The 20,859-nt window shown below is 44.4% G+C and overlaps 1 protein-coding gene across 6 annotated transcripts; it reads left to right on the top strand.

Annotated features, from left to right (window-relative positions):
- The first annotated feature begins 1,116 nt into the window (after positions 1–1,116).
- Positions 1,117–20,484, top strand: LOC121693458 (NACHT, LRR and PYD domains-containing protein 1 homolog). Of its 6 annotated transcripts, XM_042072877.1 has the most exons (12): positions 1,117–1,438; positions 3,761–3,859; positions 5,369–5,481; positions 6,794–6,961; positions 12,144–13,857; positions 14,192–14,275; positions 14,773–14,940; positions 16,145–16,225; positions 17,353–17,493; positions 17,654–17,812; positions 18,423–18,542; positions 20,000–20,484. In XM_042072877.1, the coding sequence occupies exons 3-12, from the start codon at positions 5,457–5,459 to the stop codon at positions 20,220–20,222; spliced, it is 2,883 nt and encodes a 960-aa protein (XP_041928811.1). In that variant the 5' UTR covers positions 1,117–1,438; positions 3,761–3,859; positions 5,369–5,456; the 3' UTR covers positions 20,223–20,484. The 6 variants fall into 6 exon arrangements, with proteins under 6 accessions (XP_041928811.1, XP_041928810.1, XP_041928812.1 ...); XM_042072876.1 differs by lacking the exon at positions 1,117–1,438 and having other exon boundaries at positions 3,693–3,857; positions 5,409–5,481; XM_042072878.1 differs by lacking the exons at positions 1,117–1,438; positions 3,761–3,859 and having other exon boundaries at positions 5,040–5,481; positions 17,657–17,812.
- Positions 20,485–20,859: the final 375 nt, after the last annotated feature.

The raw sequence follows: 20,859 nt of genomic DNA, 5'->3' as shown, positions 1-20,859 counted from the left end.
CTAACTCTACACAAGCACACTTATTAGCCCACTAATCAACCACCTACAAACTCTACACAAGCACACTTATTAGCCCACTAATCAACCACCTACTAACTCTACACAAGCATACTTATATACTAACTCTACACAAGCACACTTATTAGCCCACTAATCAACCACCTACTAACTCTACACAAGCACACTTATTAGCCCACTAATCAACACCTACTAACTCTACACAAGCATACTTATATACTAACTCTACACAAGCACACTTATTAGCCCACTAATCAACACCTACTAGTGTAGTAGGCGTTGTACTAGTCTAGGGTTCTCCATCGGGGTCTCGGGTTCTCCATCTCTATACTTAGCAGGCGCTTTTAGCCAAAGCAACACCAAATCGCACCAGAGGGATTAGGCTGACCAACTGGCCGTCTGTGATTGTCCGGGCATGACGTGCTTTTGCCCTGGTACCAGACGGGCATGACGTGCTTTTGCCCAGGTATCATCTGTTGCCATGCTACGGGCATGTGGTGCTTTTGCCCTGGTATCATCTGTTGCCATGCTAGGGGCATGTAGTGCTGTTGCCCTGGTACCAGACGGCCATGTAGTGCTGTTGCCCTGGTACCAGACGGCCATGTAGTGCTGTTGCCCTGGTATCATCTGTTGCCATGCTACGGGCATGTAGTGCTGTTGCCCTGGCAATATGAAGGGGCGGCTTCAGAGGGAAGTCTGTGGTGGATGAATGACAAGTGGCTCTCACTGATGGAGAAGACCTCACACAGCGAGAGTAACAAGTTGCCCAGACCATGGTTGTACTCCAACACACACACACACACACACACACACACACACACACACAGCAGGGGTACAGTTCCATTTGCTACTTTTCCAGAAGATCTTTTGAAACACACACCCCTGTTTCACACTCACTCATGTAATTGACTACATAACAGTATGCTTGAGAGGAGAGTGCTGTCCTTGTGATGGAACTCAACTGTGGACCCCTGGACCCCCCACACACACTCACCATAAAGAATGAATACGAGCTTGACAGACAGAGTCAAATAGGAAGCGCTCAAAACTACAGGGGCAGGCACAGCGATCCTGTGCGAACTTGCTTAAGAACCACCTGAGCAAAAGTATTCATCTTGCAGGAATGCGTTCCTCCCCCACCTCTCTCCGCTTGGGGGAAGGGTGCGTTTGGGACAAACCTCCCCGGTCTCAGCGCAACAGGTAGGAGAGGTACCCCTACCAGACGTCACGCCCAGAGCAGGCCCATCACTGTTGGGTTTCAGGGACCCTCACCAGTGTTGCGTTTCACACTACCGAAACACCGGTCGGCAGGTTATGGTGGGCTGTCAATAGCAACGTCACATTAAGTGGCTACCAAAAACACAGGTGACATGTGTTTTCAAGCCAACCTTGATAACTTCCCCTCAGCTGACTTCCAATGGTAAACATAACACCACCTGCCTAACATTAACTGACACATGACAAGACGGCTAGAACCAGACCATGTTCTTAGACCACCTCCTTTATCATGTCCTCAACTACACTGCATTGCCAAGTACTTATCGTTAGATGAATCACGTCGATAAAGTATTGATACAGTGACTGTTGTAACATAGCCTAACTGTTACACATTACCTACAGTTAGCTCTAACTTTATAGCTAACTGGTTCTTTATCCCGGCCACACACACAACTCAATCTGATGTAACGTAATGCTGACACAGGATGACCTCTACTTTAAGTACACACGATAAGATTACAGACGTCGAAGCCGACAGAGTTGCTTTATTTCACAAATTAACCAGCCACGAGCTAACAAAACTAAGCCCACAATAAACCAACTATGAGAGAGTCGATATAGGCACCCTAATGCAATACCTTACTGTTAACTACTAGCAGTCAGCTAATGTGAAATTGTCTCCTATAACGTTCCACTAAGTTTGCAGGCTAACATCAATGTATCTATAACTGTGTTTATATTCAACGTCCTACCATGGCCGAAAATACACAAAACCTATATGTCCTGTTGTGGAATAAGTATATAAAGAATAGAGGAGAGATGCCTCGACGCTGTGAGGAAACGGAATGCAGTTTGACGCCAAACTAGCCAATGTTGCTAGCATAGCTCTGTCAGGATAAACACCTGTGGAGTGCTGGCGACGCGCGGGCACGACAGAACAGGTTCCCTCTCATTCCAGAGACTCCTGCGGCTGACTGCGCAGCTTAGCACCAACGTTAATGCTAGTTAGCCGACGAGCAATTCCCAACCTCTCTTCCACCATCGAAACTACTTGCTAACGTTGCCACTTACCATAAGTTTTCACAGAAGTATTCCTATGGGGTAGACGTCTCAAAAGTTTCCGAAAATAAGCGCTAAGTTGATAACTTTACGCCTGTCCCGTAGTTAGTTTCCCCCAGGACACTCCAGTAAGTTATGTGTTGGGCAAGCCTGAAGACTGCTACGCCTCACCTCCTCGCGTTCCTGATCTCGTGGGCGCGCCCCCGTGCTCCGCTCCCCCGGGCCTGCCTCAAACCCGTACGGTGCTGGAGGAGGTGATCCGATTAGTCTTCGGGACACGTTTATCCCGATGAAAGACAAAATATTGGTGTGATAGTGACATCTTCTGGTGAAAAGAAGGAAATGCCTTTCTTAGTGGGTAGACTTGTGCTCTCTGATAGGCGACGGCAGGCATATCTAGGCTACTATTATCATTTTTAAAACCCTCTCTGGCTTTGGCCTATGTAATGGGAGTGTTTTGCTCTCCCTCGATATACTCTGCGTTGTGTTTTTTTTTTTTTTTTAAGTTTAAATAAAGCGACGTGACGTTCGAACTGGGTCTTACTGGATTCATTTATTATAGCCTACACAGGCTACCACATGCAGATGCTCCTGTTGCGTGCTATCCGAGAAGGGACCCCTGGGATAGCCTTGACACTTAAAGTTCATTTTGCGGGGCATAGCCTCGCGCCACACAAGAAAATACAAAAACTCCAAAAAGAAAAGCACAACTCAAGTGGGAAAATTCAGGGAAACAACATTAACCGCGCTATACACTTACGTTGTCACAGATCAAATATGTCCCAAGACAACGGTCACCATGTTGACTTGCGCATCCAATAAGAGAGTCTACTATTAATTTATGAATATTTACTAATATCACGTCCTGCCGGTTCCTACACCGTCTCAGTCTCACTTCCCGAAACTCGCCGCTCAAGCAGCAGGGAAATTGTGGATTATAGTATGCCTAGGCCTAGGCCTAAGATTGTCTGAGAGTGTTAGCTGGCATCACTCATCACTCATTGACACGTCTCAAACATGAAACTTAATGTTATAGTCTAGCCTAACAAAGATTGATCACGCTTTAACAAGACAAAACAAGATGCAAAAATGCCTCATGAAATAACGTGAATATAAAACATAAATATATCAGGTTATAATGTGAATATCTGTATTTCATGATAAGATTTAATTATCCAAATCATTTTGCAATGTAAGACTTTTCAGGAAGTTAAATAAGCTCATATAGATAGCCTACTGTTAACCACAAGTCTATTGACTCACAGGAAGCAACTGCTCATCTGATACACACACACACACACAAAGAGGAAACGAAAATGAGGATTTATGCACAAAGACTGAATTTTTACGAAACTGTCACACACACATACACACGCGTGCGCGCGCGCGCGCACACACACACACACACACACACACATCCAACAGAGACGAGTGCACCCAGATAATTGGGGTTTATGTTTGGCAGGCGGCCCAGAGGAAAATAAGCCCAGACCTGTTCTACCCCACAGCTTGTCCTGCAGGGCTCAGGAGAGGCCTACACTCCACTCGCTCCAGACAGAGACACGTGAGTTGGGGTCTTAACTTACTCAGGGACGTGTCTGTCCACACATAGGTAATAAAACAATGTTTAACACTCTATTTTAACAGAAATACATTTGGTTTTATATGCATATTTTATTAAACAATGCGTTATTTAGGCTTTGAGCTTTTGGAGTGTCGAGTAATATGCACCACTGCTGGGAGTTCAGTCTCTAAATCAGGCCATTTTTTCAAGATATGAGTGGTGGTCGAATAATATTTTTTTATCAGAGTTAGAGCACATAACACCCTCACATGTTGAGTTAGTCCAGATAACACCCTCACATGTTGAGTTAGTCCAGATAACACCCTCACATGTTGAGTTAGAGCACATTGACGTTAGTGTCATGAGGACTGATGGTGGAATAAGGATTTATAGCAGCCTCTGCCCAAGTGGCAGTACCCTCTGATCTGGAATCTGCAGCTGAGCTCCGTGCTTCTGATCTGAAATCTGCAGCTGAGCTCCATGCTTCTGATCTGAAATCTGCAGCTGAGCTCCATGCTTCTGATCTGAAATCTGCAGCTGAGCTCCATGCTTCTGATCTGAAATCTGCCTGATCTGAAATCTGCAGCTGAGCTCCATGCTTCTGATCTGAAATCTGCAGCTGAGCTCCATGCTTCTGTAGGTGCCTGTAGGATAGAGCATATGGCGGGGGCACAATAGGGCAGTTGTCCGTAATGCAGATATGAACTAGCCCAACAAATCTGCATGTGGAAAGATACCCCCACATGTTGACTTAAATTTACAAACAAGAAAATCATGGCACCTCCTCCTAACTCTTAGGATCTGTCATCTACCTATTAACAAAACAACAATTTGAGCAACCTTTAATTGAGTAAGCGCATAAAGTGAATAAAACTCACTTTTTCATCTACTTTTCTACCTTTTTTAAAAAAATGATTATTGTTGATTACTTCAAAGGGTTGCTAATAACACATGATTTGTATATTTGCATGTCTGGGAAAAAATTGGGCTTAAATGGGTTAAGAGAAAGCATAGCGCAGGAAATAGATAATATTGTTAACAGATAGATAATAATTGATGTACCTGGGCGGGTCTAATAATAATAACAATGATAATATTTTTAGATATTCTTTAATCTTTATAGAACTACCCTGGGTGTACCCAGACAAACTTGTTAGCAAATCGACCACTGATGCCCATTTCCAAACTTCCCCTTGGCTCAGAAATGCTGATGTAGCATCGTCTGTGTTCGCCAACTTCCCTGGTTGCATCCCACTTAAAGAGCTGAGATCACAACTCAAACTGGTCATTATGAGAACTTTGCTGCAGAGTGTGTCTACATTGTGAATCTCCTCGACTGAGCATTAAAGTTGTGTGTTAGTGAGGATAACCGACTGTATACTTCAGTGGAATTATGAAATGAGTGTTTACACATGATTGACATGTAGGACAGCCTATCGGTGATGCCGTCTCATGTGATTGACACGTAGGACAGCCTCGGTGATGCCGTCTCATGTGATTGACATGTAGGACAGCCTATCGGTGATGCCGTCTCATGTACTAATTGTAGGTGCAGCTGAATTGGTGTGAGCTGAAGATTTGGAGGCGTGGTCTGTAGATGGAGTCACCCAGTCAGTGTAAAGGTAAGTACACTCATGGGGCTAGCTTAAGCCAAAGTTCTTTTAGGCAAGTCCCTCCACTCGGTGGCCATATTGCAATGCTTTTTGGCATCTATTTCGGCAGAAATGCGCCTGCTCAAGACTTCACAACGCCCACCTTGCTCCAGCGGCGAGATCACAACACATGATTGGCACAATGTCTTCACCACACGACACATAATTGGCACAATGTCTTCACAACACACCACATGATTGGCACGATGTCTTCACCACACACCACATGATTGGCACGATGTCTTCACCACACAACACATGATTGGCACGATGTCTTCACCACACACCACATGATTGGCTCAATGTCTTCACCACACAGCACATGATTGGCTCAACATATTCACATGTCGACGTTTTGCCACAGAAGGCGTGGGATATGTGTAGACGACTGCGTTATAAACTAACCCCATGCATTTCTATGGAAGAGTGCTGTGTCTCCTCATTAGAGAGTCTCTGCTTAAGCCAGTTAGCATAGACCTCTCCAGAATAAGTCCCGCCTCCGTAACTTCCATATCCATCCAACTTCCTGGCGTCGATTGTCTATGGGAAATAACATGGCGTTTCGAAATATCATACCGGTAAAACATCTGTAGGTAGCAAAGTAGAAAAGGCTGATGGGCAGATTGGCCTACACACTTCTGCCATCTAGTTTCCACTGGATTTTTTGATTGTCGGTGCCGTTTAAGTAGTATATTATAGACTATACTACTTAAACGGCACCGACAATCAAAAAATCCAGTGGAAACTAGATGGCAGAAGTGTGTAGGCCAATCTGCCCACCAGCTTTTTCTACTTTGTCACCTACAGAGTTTGACAGGTACGATCTTTCAAAACGCCATGTTATTTCCCATAGACATTTGACGACCGAAGGTTGGATGGATACGGAAGTTAGGAGGCGGGACTTATTCTGGAGAGGTCTATTGAAATTGGCTGCTGACATTTTTCAACATGGCACCTGTGGGCGCTCACTTTGGATGCCGTCTCATGTGATTGACATGTAGGACAGCCTATCGGTGATGCGCTCACTTTTGGCCATGTTTTTATAAAAATCCAAATCGGTGGCACATCACTAATGGACCCAAAAGTATGACTGGTGGGTATTTCCAACTCGTTTCATCACTGCATGTGCAGGAGCCTCATGTTGGGCGGTCTTATTAGTGATGACCTCTCCTGTGTGTGTCTGAATAGCGACCCCTACTGGGCTATCTCTGCATTACACCATTTTTATTAGTGATGTTGAAATGGTCCGTCTTTATGTTCTCTCCTGTCTGTGTCTGAGTAGCGCCCCCTGTTGGAGCTTTAGGAGAGGGCGTCTCACCTGACGCTCTAAGGGTCAACATCTTAGCTGCGGACGGAAGCTGTGTCTCTGCACCTGTGCTGGTTAACTCTCAGGTTCATGGGGATGTCCTCATAAAAGTGATGAATGATGTACAGCTAAACACTGATTCAGGTAACATTTCAGTTCCTGGTTTTATCAGATGTCAGTGTTGCATTTGACACGTTAGATCATAGAATACAGCTGGACAGGTTTGATCTAATCTAATCTGTACGTACAACACAAACACATACACACAAATATACCATAGTTTCCCAATTATTAGCCACAGTTTATACATTCATTTTGCAAAAGTTCTTCAGCTAGAGGTTAATACACGGGGGCAGTTAATATGGTATTAATATGGTTTATTTTTTTAACTGGCATAAAACCCTGTCCTTCGGTTTATACACAATGTGGCTAATACACAGAACATTACTGTACACACGTTTATGGGTTTATACACAATACGGCTAATACACAGGACATTACTGTACACACATACTTTCCAGTGACCTCCACTGCATTTCATCCAGTATGTTAAGCTTTAGAGGCATAATTGACCTTTTGTTGCTACCTGACCCAGCGTTACCAAGGTTACTACAGTTACCCTCCATTGGTTGGGTTGGGGTGTATTATTATGGTCTGTAGAGGTCACACACCTGTGTTGAGAAAGCTGTGATTTATTTTCTCTCTTGCACTCTCTCTCTATACTATGTGTGTGTAGAGGAGGCACCTTCATTGAGGAAAGGGAGGAACACCCTCCCTAAAATTTCAGAGAAAAATAAAAAATATGTAAAGTGAATTACTAATCTGATAAATTACTGTTAATATTACTATTTGAACACTTTGAATGAACAAAATCGTTCCTCCTAGGTCAAAATGCCAACAGCACCCAAAGTTTAAGTTCAAGTTCAAAGTTTAATTGTCACAAATACTTTGCAATACAGTGAAATGCTTGTGCCACAAGTTGCAGGGGGTAAAAGGGAGGTCTAAGAAGCACAATGGTGCCATATAGGCAATAAATAGTATAGGGAGTGGGGGTGGGGGGGGCATCATACAAAGAACAAGACATATGTGCTGCTAAGCATGCACAGACACCCAAACACACACAGATACACAAGCACACCAGTCGACATGCACCCATTAGAAAGCTTACATAGAGCTTCTGTGCATACATATAGACCACAGACATATGGACCGCATACATACATAAAGACTGCATACATGTAAAAGACAACATACATACATGTAAGACCATAGACCTATACTGACCAACAGGCCCCTAATGACCTGCAGACCTGATGATAAAAAAAAAAAAAAATGCACTGAGGCATTATAAAAATATTATATATATATATATATATATATATATATATATAAAATTTCTGTGATACATAAGGTACCATATTGATGACACAAGCAATTATATTAAGAATGTTCATGATTTCAAGTCACTGTCCATTTAATATTCTGATAGCCTGGGGAAAGAAGCTGTCCTTAAGACGTGTTGTGTGTGAGGTAATGCTCCGGTAGCTGTCCTTAACACGTGTTGTGTGTGAGGTAATGCTCCGGTAGCTGTCCTTAACACGTGTTGTGTGTGAGGTAATGCTCCGGTAGCTGTCCTTAAGACGTGTTGTGTGTGAGGTAATGCTCCGGTAGCTGTCCTTAACACGTGTTGTGTGTGAGGTAATGCTCCGGTAGCTGTCCTTAAGACGTGTTGTGTGTGAGGTAATGCTCCGGTAGCTGTCCTTAAGACGTGTTGTGTGTGAGGTAATGCTCCGGTAGCTGTCCTTAAGACGTGTTGTGTGTGAGGTAATGCTCCGGTAGCTGTCCTTAAGACGTGTTGTGTGTGAGGTAATGCTCCGGTAGCTGTCCTTAAGACGTGTTGTGTGTGAGGTAATGCTCCGGTAGCTGTCCTTAAGACGTGTTGTGTGTGAGGTAATGCTCCGGTAGCTGTCCTTAAGACGTGTTGTGTGTGAAGTAATGCTCCGGTAGCGTTTACCAGAGGGGAGTAATGAAAAGAGGGGATAGGCTGGGTGATTGACATCCTTGATGATAGACTCTGCTCTACTCCTGCAGCATACAGGGTAAATGTTTTGTAGTAGAGGAAGGTCGGCCCCAATGATTCTGGAGGCAGACCGGATTGTCCTTGTTAAGAGTTTGAGATCCTGGGCAGACAGATTACCTAACCACACTGTGATACAACCAGTCAGTATACTTTCAATGGTGCATCTGTAAAAGTTTATAAGAGATGTTGTACCCACCCCAAAGCTTTTAAGTCTCCTAAGAAAGAACAGTCTCTGCTGGGTTTTCTTAAGGATGCAGGTTGTGTTGAAAGACCATGATAGGGAGGAAGTGATCTGTATTCCCAGGAACCGGAAACTGTCGACTATCTCCACAGGTGAGTCATCAAGGCAGAGTGGTTTGTGGATGCACACGTTCTTCCTGAAGTCAATGATGATCTCCTTGGTTTTGTTGACGTTCAGGAGAAGGTTGTTATTGTGGCACCATACAGACAGGTCTCTCACCTCCTGCCTGTAGGAGGCCTCTGATGTTGTTGTTACTCTGATGTTGTTACTGATGAGGCCTATCACAGTTGTATCATCTGCAAACTTGATGATGCTGTTGTTTTTATGTCTTGCCGTGCAGTCATGTGTAAAGAGACTGTATAACAGGGGACTGATACAGCAACCCTGGGGGACTCCTGTGTTGAGTACCAGAGTGGATGACGTCAAATTGCCTATTTTCACTGACTGTGGTCTGTTAGTCAGGAAGTCCAGGACCCAGCTACAAATGGAACTGCTCAGGTCCAGATCTCTGAGTTTTAGCACCAGTCTCGATGGTACCACTGTGTTGAACGCAGAGCTGTAGTCTATAAACAGCATCCTGACATAGGTGTTTTTCTTTTCCAGATGGGTTAGGGCAGTAAGCACTGCGATTGAGATGGCGTCATCCACTGATCTGTTGTGTTTGTATGCAAATTGTAAGGGGTCCAGGGAGGGAGGGAGACATGAATTGATGTAGGCTACAACCAGTTTCTCAAAACACTTCATTACTACTGACGTCAGTGCAATTGGTCTGTAAGCATTTAAACAAGTAGCTATGGGTTTCTATCATTCAACCCCCTATCGCAATTGAAAATTACTGTATGGAGGAGCTTCCTCCTCAAGCCCCTCATTGAAGTCCATTATAAACGCCTCAGACCCCAGCGGCTCGTGAATCACGTCGTTTTCAATGGCCAAGGGAGGAAGCTCCTCCGTACAGTAATTTTCAATTGTGATAGGGGGTGCTGTTTTTAGCGGCCAAGGTGAACCGATGAGTAGCTAGCTGCTCTGCAAGAATGTTATCTGCTGTCATAGCCTACAGCTAAGAATCTTGTGTTGAACGGAAACCTTGTTTTTTGCTCGTGAAATACACAATACATTTGGAATCAGAGGACAATGTCCATCTTTTATACATATATTCCAAAAAATGATGGTAAGGCTAGTGTAGGCTAGGCCTACTGAATGCAACATAGTGTAACGATTTGATAGCGACACACACAGTTGTCCAATCAAAAGATTTATTAGCTGAGAACTCGAGCAGGGACACAGACACAAAACACAACGCACACGGAGCATGTAGGGGAGGACGCAGCCCACCACACCACAAGGATCACACACGAGGGAGAACTAAAAGGGGAACATGTCACAATAAAGACGCTAACTTTAGACTTATCACACAGACAAATACAGACATAAACCCCCAAATGTTCGCTCCCGTATCCCAGCATGCCCTGTGTGGGAGAACGCTAACAATAGGCTTGTTTGAGATGGACTGAGTCTGACTTGGTCTGGCTTACTACGTAAACGTGATCTTCAGAGGCTAGCCGGGAGGAGCTACAACAGAGGGCAGCTCATCCCGGACAGACAGGCTACCTGCCTGACGTGACTCGCGGGAGACATCGCGGGATGAGAAGGTATCCCTTCGATTTCTGTTTATTTTCGCATATTCCAACATAAAGAAGCAGCATGAGACTTCTGTCAAAATCGTCATGAGGACATTCCTCCCAAATGGCCCTATCACGTCTTCAGGGCGTGTTTCAGCTCGTGCAGCTCGTGGAAGGCAACTGCAAGATCTGTCTGCAGGCTAAGACTCCCGCGATATTTTAAGGCCATGTGACATGGTGTCACGGTGGTAAGTCCCTCCCCGGCTGACAGAAGTCGGACAGAATTTCTAACCAGCAAGCATTGCGTCCATCCCAGTATGCATTGTGTTCAACCCAGCATGCATCACATCAAGTCAGATCTGCCGCAAGTCGAACTCGCCTAATGTCTTGTGCGCCGACGTTACAATAGTATGACAAATACTCATGGCTACTGGTAACGTTAGCACAGAAAACAATCAGCTATAGCCTACTGCTGGCCTGTCACAAACGTGGACAGTTCAGGGATTTGGGGATAAAACATTTTTGGATAGTTATGTGTTGTTACAATCATCCAAGTTATGCCTTAACTAAACAATTGTTAAACAATGTTCTTGTTGTTACTATATTCTTGTTTTCACCGTTCTAACTGTATCTTTGGATGGTAACATTGTTAATGAATGTTTCAGACCATGATGCGTTCCTTTAATGACGTCTTCAATAACATTTGCCTTTCGAGTATAAATTCCCACTTAGCTATTACAACCTGTCTTTAAATTATAGCGATTTGGCTTTAAAAACAATAGCATGTTACAAATAACCACATTTAAGGTCTATTTTTTAATGGTAAATAGTTACATGGTTTTATAAAACAAGTGTCTATTTCCATAACGTTGGAAAACAGTATTTCATAACTAGACCCACATATCTTCCCTGACTTCCCAGACCTAAATTTACATTTACATTTATTAATTTAGCACTATTATCAAAAGTGAATTATATATTTAAATTATATTACAAAGTCCATTGTCCCTGGAGGAATTTGGGGTTAAGTGCCTTGCTCAAATGCACAATGGTGGAAGCCAGTAATTGAACAGACAACATTTCTGGCTGCTGCATGCTAGCCTAGCTCCTTAGGTCAGACCCCCCCTGAGATCAAGGTCAAAACAGCATTTATTGCACAACATTGCCAGTTAAAATGCTACATAGTACATACTGCTGCTATAAATGTGTCTGGGTAGGCGGCCTACATACTCTATTGTTCACATATGCCACCAACACCATCACAACCTCATATTTGCCACTAACACCAATCAAGCAGACATTCCTTCCTCCGTTATTTTTTTTTAACCACCGGCTGCCACTGGTGTGTATGTGTGTGTATATGTGTGTGTGTGTTATTCTGTACAGGTCTGGAACCCACCCTATTTGACTATAAGGAGTCCATTAGGACTCACTATAAGAGAGTGCAGGAGTACAACTCCCTCCCAGCCGAGGACGTGCTGCTGACTGACCGCTACACTGACCTGCTGATGGTCCAGAACCACCGGCAGCAGAAAGAGAGAGAGGTGGAGATCTCTTTCAGAGGAGCAAGTTTCTTCAGTGCCAGGGAGGCATATCAAAGCACCACTGTGGACCAGTTCTTCAGTCCTGATGACCGTGGAGATGTTCCTAGAGCAGTCATTCTTCAGGGCCACTCTGGACATGGCAAATCCTTTACGGTACAGAAGATCATGTTGGACTGGGCATCAGGCAACCTCTACCAGGATCGATTTGAACTTATTTTACACTTGAGATGTAAAGAACTGAACCAGGTGTCAGGAAAGCGGTGTGTGGTTGATCTTGTGAGCTGCAGTCAGAAATATACCCCGCTGATCTCACAGAAACTAAAGGACTCACCTCAGAAGGCGCTCCTCCTCATAGATGGATTTGATGAACTCCAATTCCCAATGGATGAAATCAGTGACTCACCTGTCAAAGACCTTTTGACACCAGCTCCTGTTGAGGCCACTCTGAGTGCTCTGTTGAAGGGGTCAATCCTTCTTGATTGCTTCCTGCTGGTCAGCACCAGGCCCACTGCTGCAGACACACTGAGTAAACTGCTTAAAGGCCCTCAGCGCTCCACTGAGATCCTGGGCTTCTCTGAGAGCGGGGTGCAGGAGTACTTCCAGAGGTTCTGTCAAGATCAGCAGGTAGCAGAGAAGGCATTCAGCAGTGTGAAGGCAAACGAAACCCTCTTCACTTCCTGCTCCATTCCAGTCATATGCTGGATTGTCTGCACAGTTTTCTGGGAGCAGTTAAAAGAAAATGCTGAAATGGCCGAGCCGGAAACAACCACCTCCATATTTGTGGATTTTGTGTCCACTCTGCTGGAGCACCACTGCCAGCATTTGAGTCAGCCCGTCCCCACTCTGCTGAGGAGCCTGGGCCAGCTCGCAGAGAGAGGGATGCTGGAGCAGCGAGTCCTGTTTGAGAAAGAGAGTGTGGAAAGTAAAATCTCAGATCTAGCAAGGGTTCCCTTCCTGTGCAAATTCCTCCTGAAGAAGAAAGTCCGAAAGAAAGAAATGTTCAGTTTCATGCATCTGAGTTTCCAGGAGTTCTTCACTGCACTCTACTACACCTTTGACCAGAATGAGGAGAAAGTCGAAGAGCTGCTCAAATCTTTCCAAGGGGGTGAAATGAAATCGCATCTCCTACCTGTCATTCAGTTTCTGTTTGGCCTCTCAAATAGAGAAGTCATGCAGGACTTAGAGCATCTCAAACTGCCTTCCCCATCCTCCATTCGAAGGCAGCTAGAAGAGTGGATGCTTGGACTCATCAAAGGGAATTCGGACTCTAAGAAGGCTGACATGACCCTCTTCATACTCCACTGTCTCTATGAGCTCCATGAGGGAAAGCCATGCGAGGACAACCACAAGGAAACTCCATTTGTGTGCCGAGCCATGGAGGCTTGGGGTGAGATTAATTTTGACTCCATTCCCCTGACGAGGACAGACTGCTGGGTGCTGCGGTACTGTCTGCAGTGCTGCCCGACCATCAGAAGCCTGGAGCTAAATAACTGCAACATGACAGCAGACAAGCTGAGGATGCTGCAGCCTGCACTGAGCAGGTGTGAGGAGCTGGGGTAAGAGCAGCTGGGGTAGGTGTAGCTGGGGTAAGAGCAGCTGGGGTAAGTGGAGCTGGGGTAAGAGCAGCTGGGGTAAGTGGAGCTGGGGTAAGAGCAACTGGGGTAAGAGCAGCTGGGGTAACTGGAGCTGAGCAGGTGTGAGGAGCTGGGGTAAGAGGAGCTGGGGTAAGAGCAGCTGGGGTAAGAGTAGCTGGTGTAAGTAAAGTTGTAAGTGTAAGTAAAGTTCTCTTTCTCCTCTGATGTCCAAAACATTGTTGGACATACTGCGCACAGTTCCTCAGCTTTGACATTAAGTTCCTGGAGTTCTGATTCAGTGTGTCTGTGTTTGAAGGTTTGGTATGCAGGACCTGTCGGATGTGGATGTGGGTGATCTGATCTCAGCACTCGGAGAGGGAAAGATCCTGCACAGACTCTAGTAAGATCCCAGAATTCTGCTCTGGAATTCTGCTGCGCTGCGTTTACACAGCCATCAAAATAAGCGTCTTTATCAATCTTTATCATTGTGCACATTATAAACGCGTAATTGAATGCATCTCATACACAAGGTGCACAGTACATACCAGAAGAGTTTTCTCATTACAAATACAAAACATAGAATTCAAGACATGTCACATTTTAATAAGCCACCACATACTAGTGCCTGATATTTAAATCAACCCAACTGCAACTTGGACCGCGGATATTAAAGTGCTCTTAGCGACGTTATATTTCATACAGCAAACATCTCACAATCGGCTAGGTGTCTGTTCATTCATTAAACTATCTTTCTATCAACATTCATTAAATGTCTATCAACAACTTTTAAACTATCAACATTCAACTGTCTACTTTTACTCTATCAACTTTTATTAAACGATGCAACCACCATGTCTATGCTAGCAACACGTTAGCATGCTGTCCTCTCCCCACCAGTGCATTCCACAGCAGTCTGTCAGAGGAGAGTGTGCAGCAGATCTTCAGCGCCCTCTACAGGCAGAAGTCTGTGGGCAGAGTTGGACTCACTGTGAAGACCATCACCCTCACCACTGCTGAGAGACTATTGCAGTTCTACAGGAACACTCAGATTGGGGATTTTGTGGGGTATGAGATGTCACCTTAAAGGTGCCCTACCACACGTATTTCATTACTTTGTGGTAATGTCTCTGTAACATTTTTTGTGGAAAACATGCCTTGGTTACCTTGTTTCAAGCCATTCTAGCGTGGTATAAAAACCCTGCAGGAAGACTCAGCTCAATTTGCGCCAGTTTTCATTAATATTCAACAAGCTAAGCTGCTTGACTCTGATTGGCTAACAGCTAGTCCATAACATGACAGCTGTTATCAACTAATTTTAGCTTCATGGCATGAACTTAGCTTGGCTAGCGAGTGCTAGCATTGTCCAAATGGGCATAAAACCTGCTAGGCTAGCGAGTGCATTAAACCTGTATAACATCTCACTTCCTTGAGTTGACAATAGCATTTTACTTACGGACTGGGCACTGGCCGTAGACTGCCGCGATGGTAGCCTACTGCTCCAGCTTTGGCATTATTCCAAAAAATAAACTGAATCCATTTGATCCTCAACTCTGGGTTCTTGGGCAACATGCATTGTTGAAGTTGTATTCGCATAGCGCACAAGCCCGTTGACGTTCAGCCAGTACATCCTGGCATACGAAAACTGTCACTGAGCTAGACGAATTCTGTGGGCGCCTCAACTGGGCGAGCTTATAAATAATGAGCTCAGTCAATTCCATGTCGTCAGACTGAGCAGCTTTATAATTCGCCTGATTTCTCCGCTTATTTCTTTTCAGTGGCTAGAGCTGACAGATGAGGTAGCAGTTTATTTTCACATTCACAACATAACACAAACACATATGGACCTAACATATTTTAAAAAAATACAAGTAAAAACGGTTTTGTGTGGCAGGGCACCATTAACATTAGAGCTCTCCCCTTGTGAAATCAATAATAATAGTAGCCTATGTTGGCTGTTTAAAGGGGCACTCATGATTTGGCTCAAAAACAATGACAAAAACAAAGGATGCTGATTTTTGTTTTGTCACACTGTTTCATGTCAATCACATTTTAAGATGTGACCTGTATCATTATACTATAGCCAATATGTTCTGATGTAAGACCCAAACAGAACCAAGTCTCTACTCAGTCTCTACATTCTCTGGATGCACACTAAACGTTTATGAAGGTCTGTCCATAGGGGGTGCTACAGCTGACATTGTAATGCACTTCCCATATAATAATTCTGCAGTAAAATATATTGTTGTCCCTGTGCTGTACTGCTTGGCAGGGTGGGTCTACCGGAGGAGGCTGGGCAAGCGGAGAGTCTCTGTTCTGTTCTCGTGCTGAGAAAAGTGAAGAACTATTTTGGGTGCGTCAATTTCTCTTTCACATTAATCTTCATTCATTGTAATGCAAACAATAATAGAAAAAAATCCTTCTGAAGCCTCTGAAGGACCCAAATCTGCCATCTTTGCCCATATAAGGAGATCTGTGTGCTAATCGAAGCTAACTACTTATATAGATGATGTGTGTGTGTTGAGTATATGGGAGATGATGTGTGTGTGTGTGTGTGTTTAGTATATGGGAGATGCTGTGTGTGTGTGCTTAGTATATGGGAGATATAAGTATATATTAGGGCAAGTTGCACTACAGTTAGCTCCCATGCAGCAGAAATCTAAGTTCGCCATCTTAACATACCACAGATCCCAAAACCCACATGAAGTCAGATGATGATCTTTTGCCAGCTCCATTGAAATACAGCCTAAATGGCAAATGACTGTTTGTTTGTGCCACATTTATAGCACATTAACAATGATATGCATAATAATATTAAGTTGGTAAACAGCCTTCATTGCTTTGGAAATGGAAGCATGTAATGACATGATGCTAGCTAGACATTTTCTGTTTGCAATTAAAGGCGATTTATGAGCCTGGTAGCCAGCTATCTGAGTGGAATGTGTTTCAATCGGCATCTCACGTCCTTATTGAAGACTTCAACACTCACAAGGCAAAGATCACTGTATATCCTTGTCCATTTTCCAATTGGGCAGCCGTGGCTTACTGGTTAGCGCTTCAGACTTGTAACCGGAGGTTTGCCGGTTCGAACCCCGACCAGTAGGAACGGCTGAAGTGCCCTTGAGCAAGGCACCTAACCCCTCACTGCTCCCCGAGCGCCACTGTAGCAGGCAGCTCACTGCAGCTCACTGCCTGCTACAGTCTGGATTAGTGTGTGCTTCACTTCACTGTGTGCTGAGTGCCTGCCTATAGTGGCAACCGGTTGATAAGCAGGATAACGGCCTTCGAGGTGTCCTGTTATACGGATTTAATGGACTCGGGCGGACGCTGCACGTCGGGGAGTTCTTTGCCTCTGACCCTCGTCCATTAATTCCAACAGGACACCTCGGCGGCCGTTATCCCTTACTTAGAACTAAAGTGATTGTGTGAGCATATGCAGTGATGATGAATATCATAGTCCCGTCCCTCTCTGGGTCTTAGGCTGCTGATTGGCCACTTTGCAGGCCCAGCGGCAGAGAGCTCAGGGCTGAAGCTCATCCTGCTGTTCTCCGCGGAGATGTCCAGCGCCACCCTGAGTAGGATCCTCCAGGCCTTTCATCCACTGAGACGCCCAGCAGAGAAGTGGGAATCTCCTTCTTGAACATTTCCAACTAACGTAGTTCAAGAATCTCCATCTTGAACATTTTAAACTGAAGCAGATTTTATTGACCTTAAGTAGGCCGTGTGTAAATTCCTGTGAAAATGACTGTGTGTGTGTGTGTGTGTGTGCTACATACTGCAGCAGTCCAGAGTACGATGAGTGTGTGGATGCTCTAATGGCGCATCTGTCCCCTCTGCCTGATCTGATGGAGGTGACTCTGTCGACGGGCTGCCTGACTGAGATCTGGGCCAATAGGATCCTCACCCTCATCCACACTTGCCCCCAGTTAAGGGAAGTCCAGTAAGTGCAATACAGTAAGCCCATCCACATGGGTTAGTGCAGTAAGCCCATATGATCCACATGGGTTAGTGCAGGAGATTTACAGCTGCAGGGTTCCCTCCGTCCCTGGGTAGGGTGGCTCATGCAACCACTAGAGTAGTTTTTTGAGTAATTACAGTCATTTTCATAATCAATAAGTTGTTTGATCTATAAATGTCAGGAAATTGTTGTGTTGATCACTGATTCCCAGGATAAATTGTTGCATTGTGTAATCAAAGTCTCATAAAGGAGTTTTGTTATTACCATTTTGGGGTATAGTTTTGTCAGTATAACTGTTCTTCAAAACATCCGTACATGGATTCAGGTGGCCTGTGGTCTTGCTCAGGGTCTAGTGAGCTCTTTAGTGAGCGCTTTATCAGAGCCAGCTTATTAGTAGTGAGCTCTTTATCAGAGCCAGCTTGTTAGTGGCCTAGTGAGCTCTTTAGTGAGCGCTTTATGAGAGCCAGCTCGTTAGTGGTCTAGTGAGCTCTTTATCAGAGTTAGCTTGTTAGCAGTCTAGTGAGCTCCTTATCAGAGCCAGCTAGTTAGTGGTGCTCCAATAAGGTAATTATGGACTGGCTGTGCCTGGCAGGTTTGGTGCCGCCATCTTTGATGGGAGTCGGGATGGGGAGTCGGGGTTGCTGCTGGAGGAAGGCGTCCGCTCACTCAAGGAGGCGCGGACGCGTCCAGGCTGCAAAGTCACACTTCACGGGTATTTATACCGAACTGGGGCGTTCTATGAAGCAGGTGCCTTTTCCACTGTAAAATTATCAACTTTTTTCCCCAAAGTATCCACAGCATTAAAGACATGATCACTCTCCAAAAAAAATCATATTTGCCCACCTCAGGCATGTACATTTGTTTGTGCATTGTAATATAATGGACTGAAATATAATAAATGTGACGGGGTGTGTAGCAGCCAATAACGTAATAAAGGCCAATAACATAGGCCTAATTATTTTAATGTAATAAAGCCAATAACGTAATAAATTGCCAATTATGCAATAACATTTCTGAACCAATAACATCATAACTTTTTGTCAATAATGTAATACGTTATTACATGTAATAACGTATTACATTATTGACTGGGTATTATGGTGTTTTATAAAAAAAAAAAACCCTCTAAAAATGTAATAACTGCAGCCGATAATATAATGATCACCTCATTGGAGGCCAAGCAACAAAGGCGCCCCTAGTGTTTTACCTTTTCTTTTTTATTATTATTATTGTAGCGTCGGCGCAGAAAGACAGTGTTAGCGTTCTCCCGCGAAATGCATGCTGGGATACGAGAGCGAACATTTGGGGGGTTTATGTCGTTATTCTCTTAAGTTATAAGTGTAAGGTTAGTGTCTTTAGTGTAACATGTGTCCCTTTTAGTTTCCCCTCATGTGTGTTCCTTCTTGTGTGGGGGGCTGGACCTCCCCTGTTGGTGTAGTGTGTGTGTCTTCTTGACCTGCCCTGTGTGCATTGTGTTCTGTGTCTGTGTCCCTGCCCTCGTTCTCAGCCAATAGAACTTGCTCTGAACAACTCTTGGCGTCCTGAAACCTTCAAACGTTACATTATTATTATTATTATCATCATTATTATTATGATGATGATTATGCAACTTTCTTCCGCTATGGAAGTCTATGGCAGCCTATGGCCCAACTGTTAACGTCTCAGCGTAAAACGTCTTGAAATTTGGCACATTGATCTGGGACAGTCAGATGCTTCTTTTCTTGCTGAACATGTCCGATATAATAGCAGCGTAAAGCTGTATCAGCATATTAAGCACCAAATTTGATACTGTAATGTTAATTTGTAACGTTATGTGTAACCACCATAGAACTAGTCCTACTGCCGACATTGAGCAATATGATGTTTCACCTTGTAGTGGCGCTCGACCTTAATACAGCCCTCAGACGTGCATAGCTGGAAAGGTTCTTAAGCCAGTAGCAGAATGCGCGCAAGAGTTGTATACATAAGAAATGCCTGGATTTTGTAGCTCCACCCATAGCGCAAATCTGGCTTCATGGCGCGTAAATTACAGACTTAAGTGAAGGGCAGAAAGCGCGCAGGCTGAAAAGCGTTTAGTTTCGCGTTTTTTGGCTCGCTTAGGCACATTTCGCCCCATATTGTACGAGCCGCGTACCATTCACCATGCTTGTGTTGTTATCTCTCTCAAAGGAAACGCTGCAGTAAGCCTGCTGACCCGTGCACTAGACTAAGGGACCGGGAGCTCAGCTGTAACAATGTGTCTATAGTGGGCATGAAAACGTCACCTGTGGAGGACACGACTGACCATCAGGTGACCTGTGCCGGACATGAGGCATCCGCAACACAGAGAGAACATGGGGACTCGGAGAAGGACCAGGATCCCTTACAATTCTTTGCAAGTCACTTTGAATGAAATAAGATGCCAATATAATTAAATCCAAACCAGATTAGTTGGTGTTGAAGTAATTCTGGAAATAATCAGTACTACGACTGTGCTTCTGTCCTGCGCTGTGTGGATCCCTTTTTTAAAATTATATTTGTGCATTTCAGTTGGACAGATATTTTGAACAAATTTTAAACATGTAGATCACTGGCAGCAATTTCAACCAACCAAATGAATGAATCCAAAAGTGGCTACTGCCAATGTATGCAGGTAGACCGTGGTGAACTTGTCAAATTAACAGGGTTCCCGCGGGGTCTTAAAAAGCCTAAAATTCAGAACTTTAAATTTAAGGCCTTAAAACGTCTAAGAAACGGCCAGATTTTCATTCCGAGGTCTTAGAATTCATTTAGTCAGGTCTAAAAAATATTTTACCATCGTTCATTTCCAGAAACGCTGGCCGCAGAAAGTAGCAAAAAAGTATTGAGTCATAGCTTGCAAAGCAGAGCTCTAGCGTCTTAGCTACCTTTGTAACAAAACCAGCAGAATGCTCAGAACATTGGTTCAGTGTGTGTTGTTCTTTCTGGGGGATATTGGTGTTGGTACGTAGCCTACGCAGTGATAAATCTACAAATCCTGTGATAAATGCAATACCTGCCCGCAAAATAGC

This window comes from Alosa sapidissima, chromosome 19 (genome assembly GCF_018492685.1).
Source record: "Alosa sapidissima isolate fAloSap1 chromosome 19, fAloSap1.pri, whole genome shotgun sequence".
In the NCBI taxonomy this organism is placed as follows: domain Eukaryota; kingdom Metazoa; phylum Chordata; class Actinopteri; order Clupeiformes; family Clupeidae; genus Alosa; species Alosa sapidissima.
This window is presented reverse-complemented; position numbering and strand designations above follow the sequence as displayed.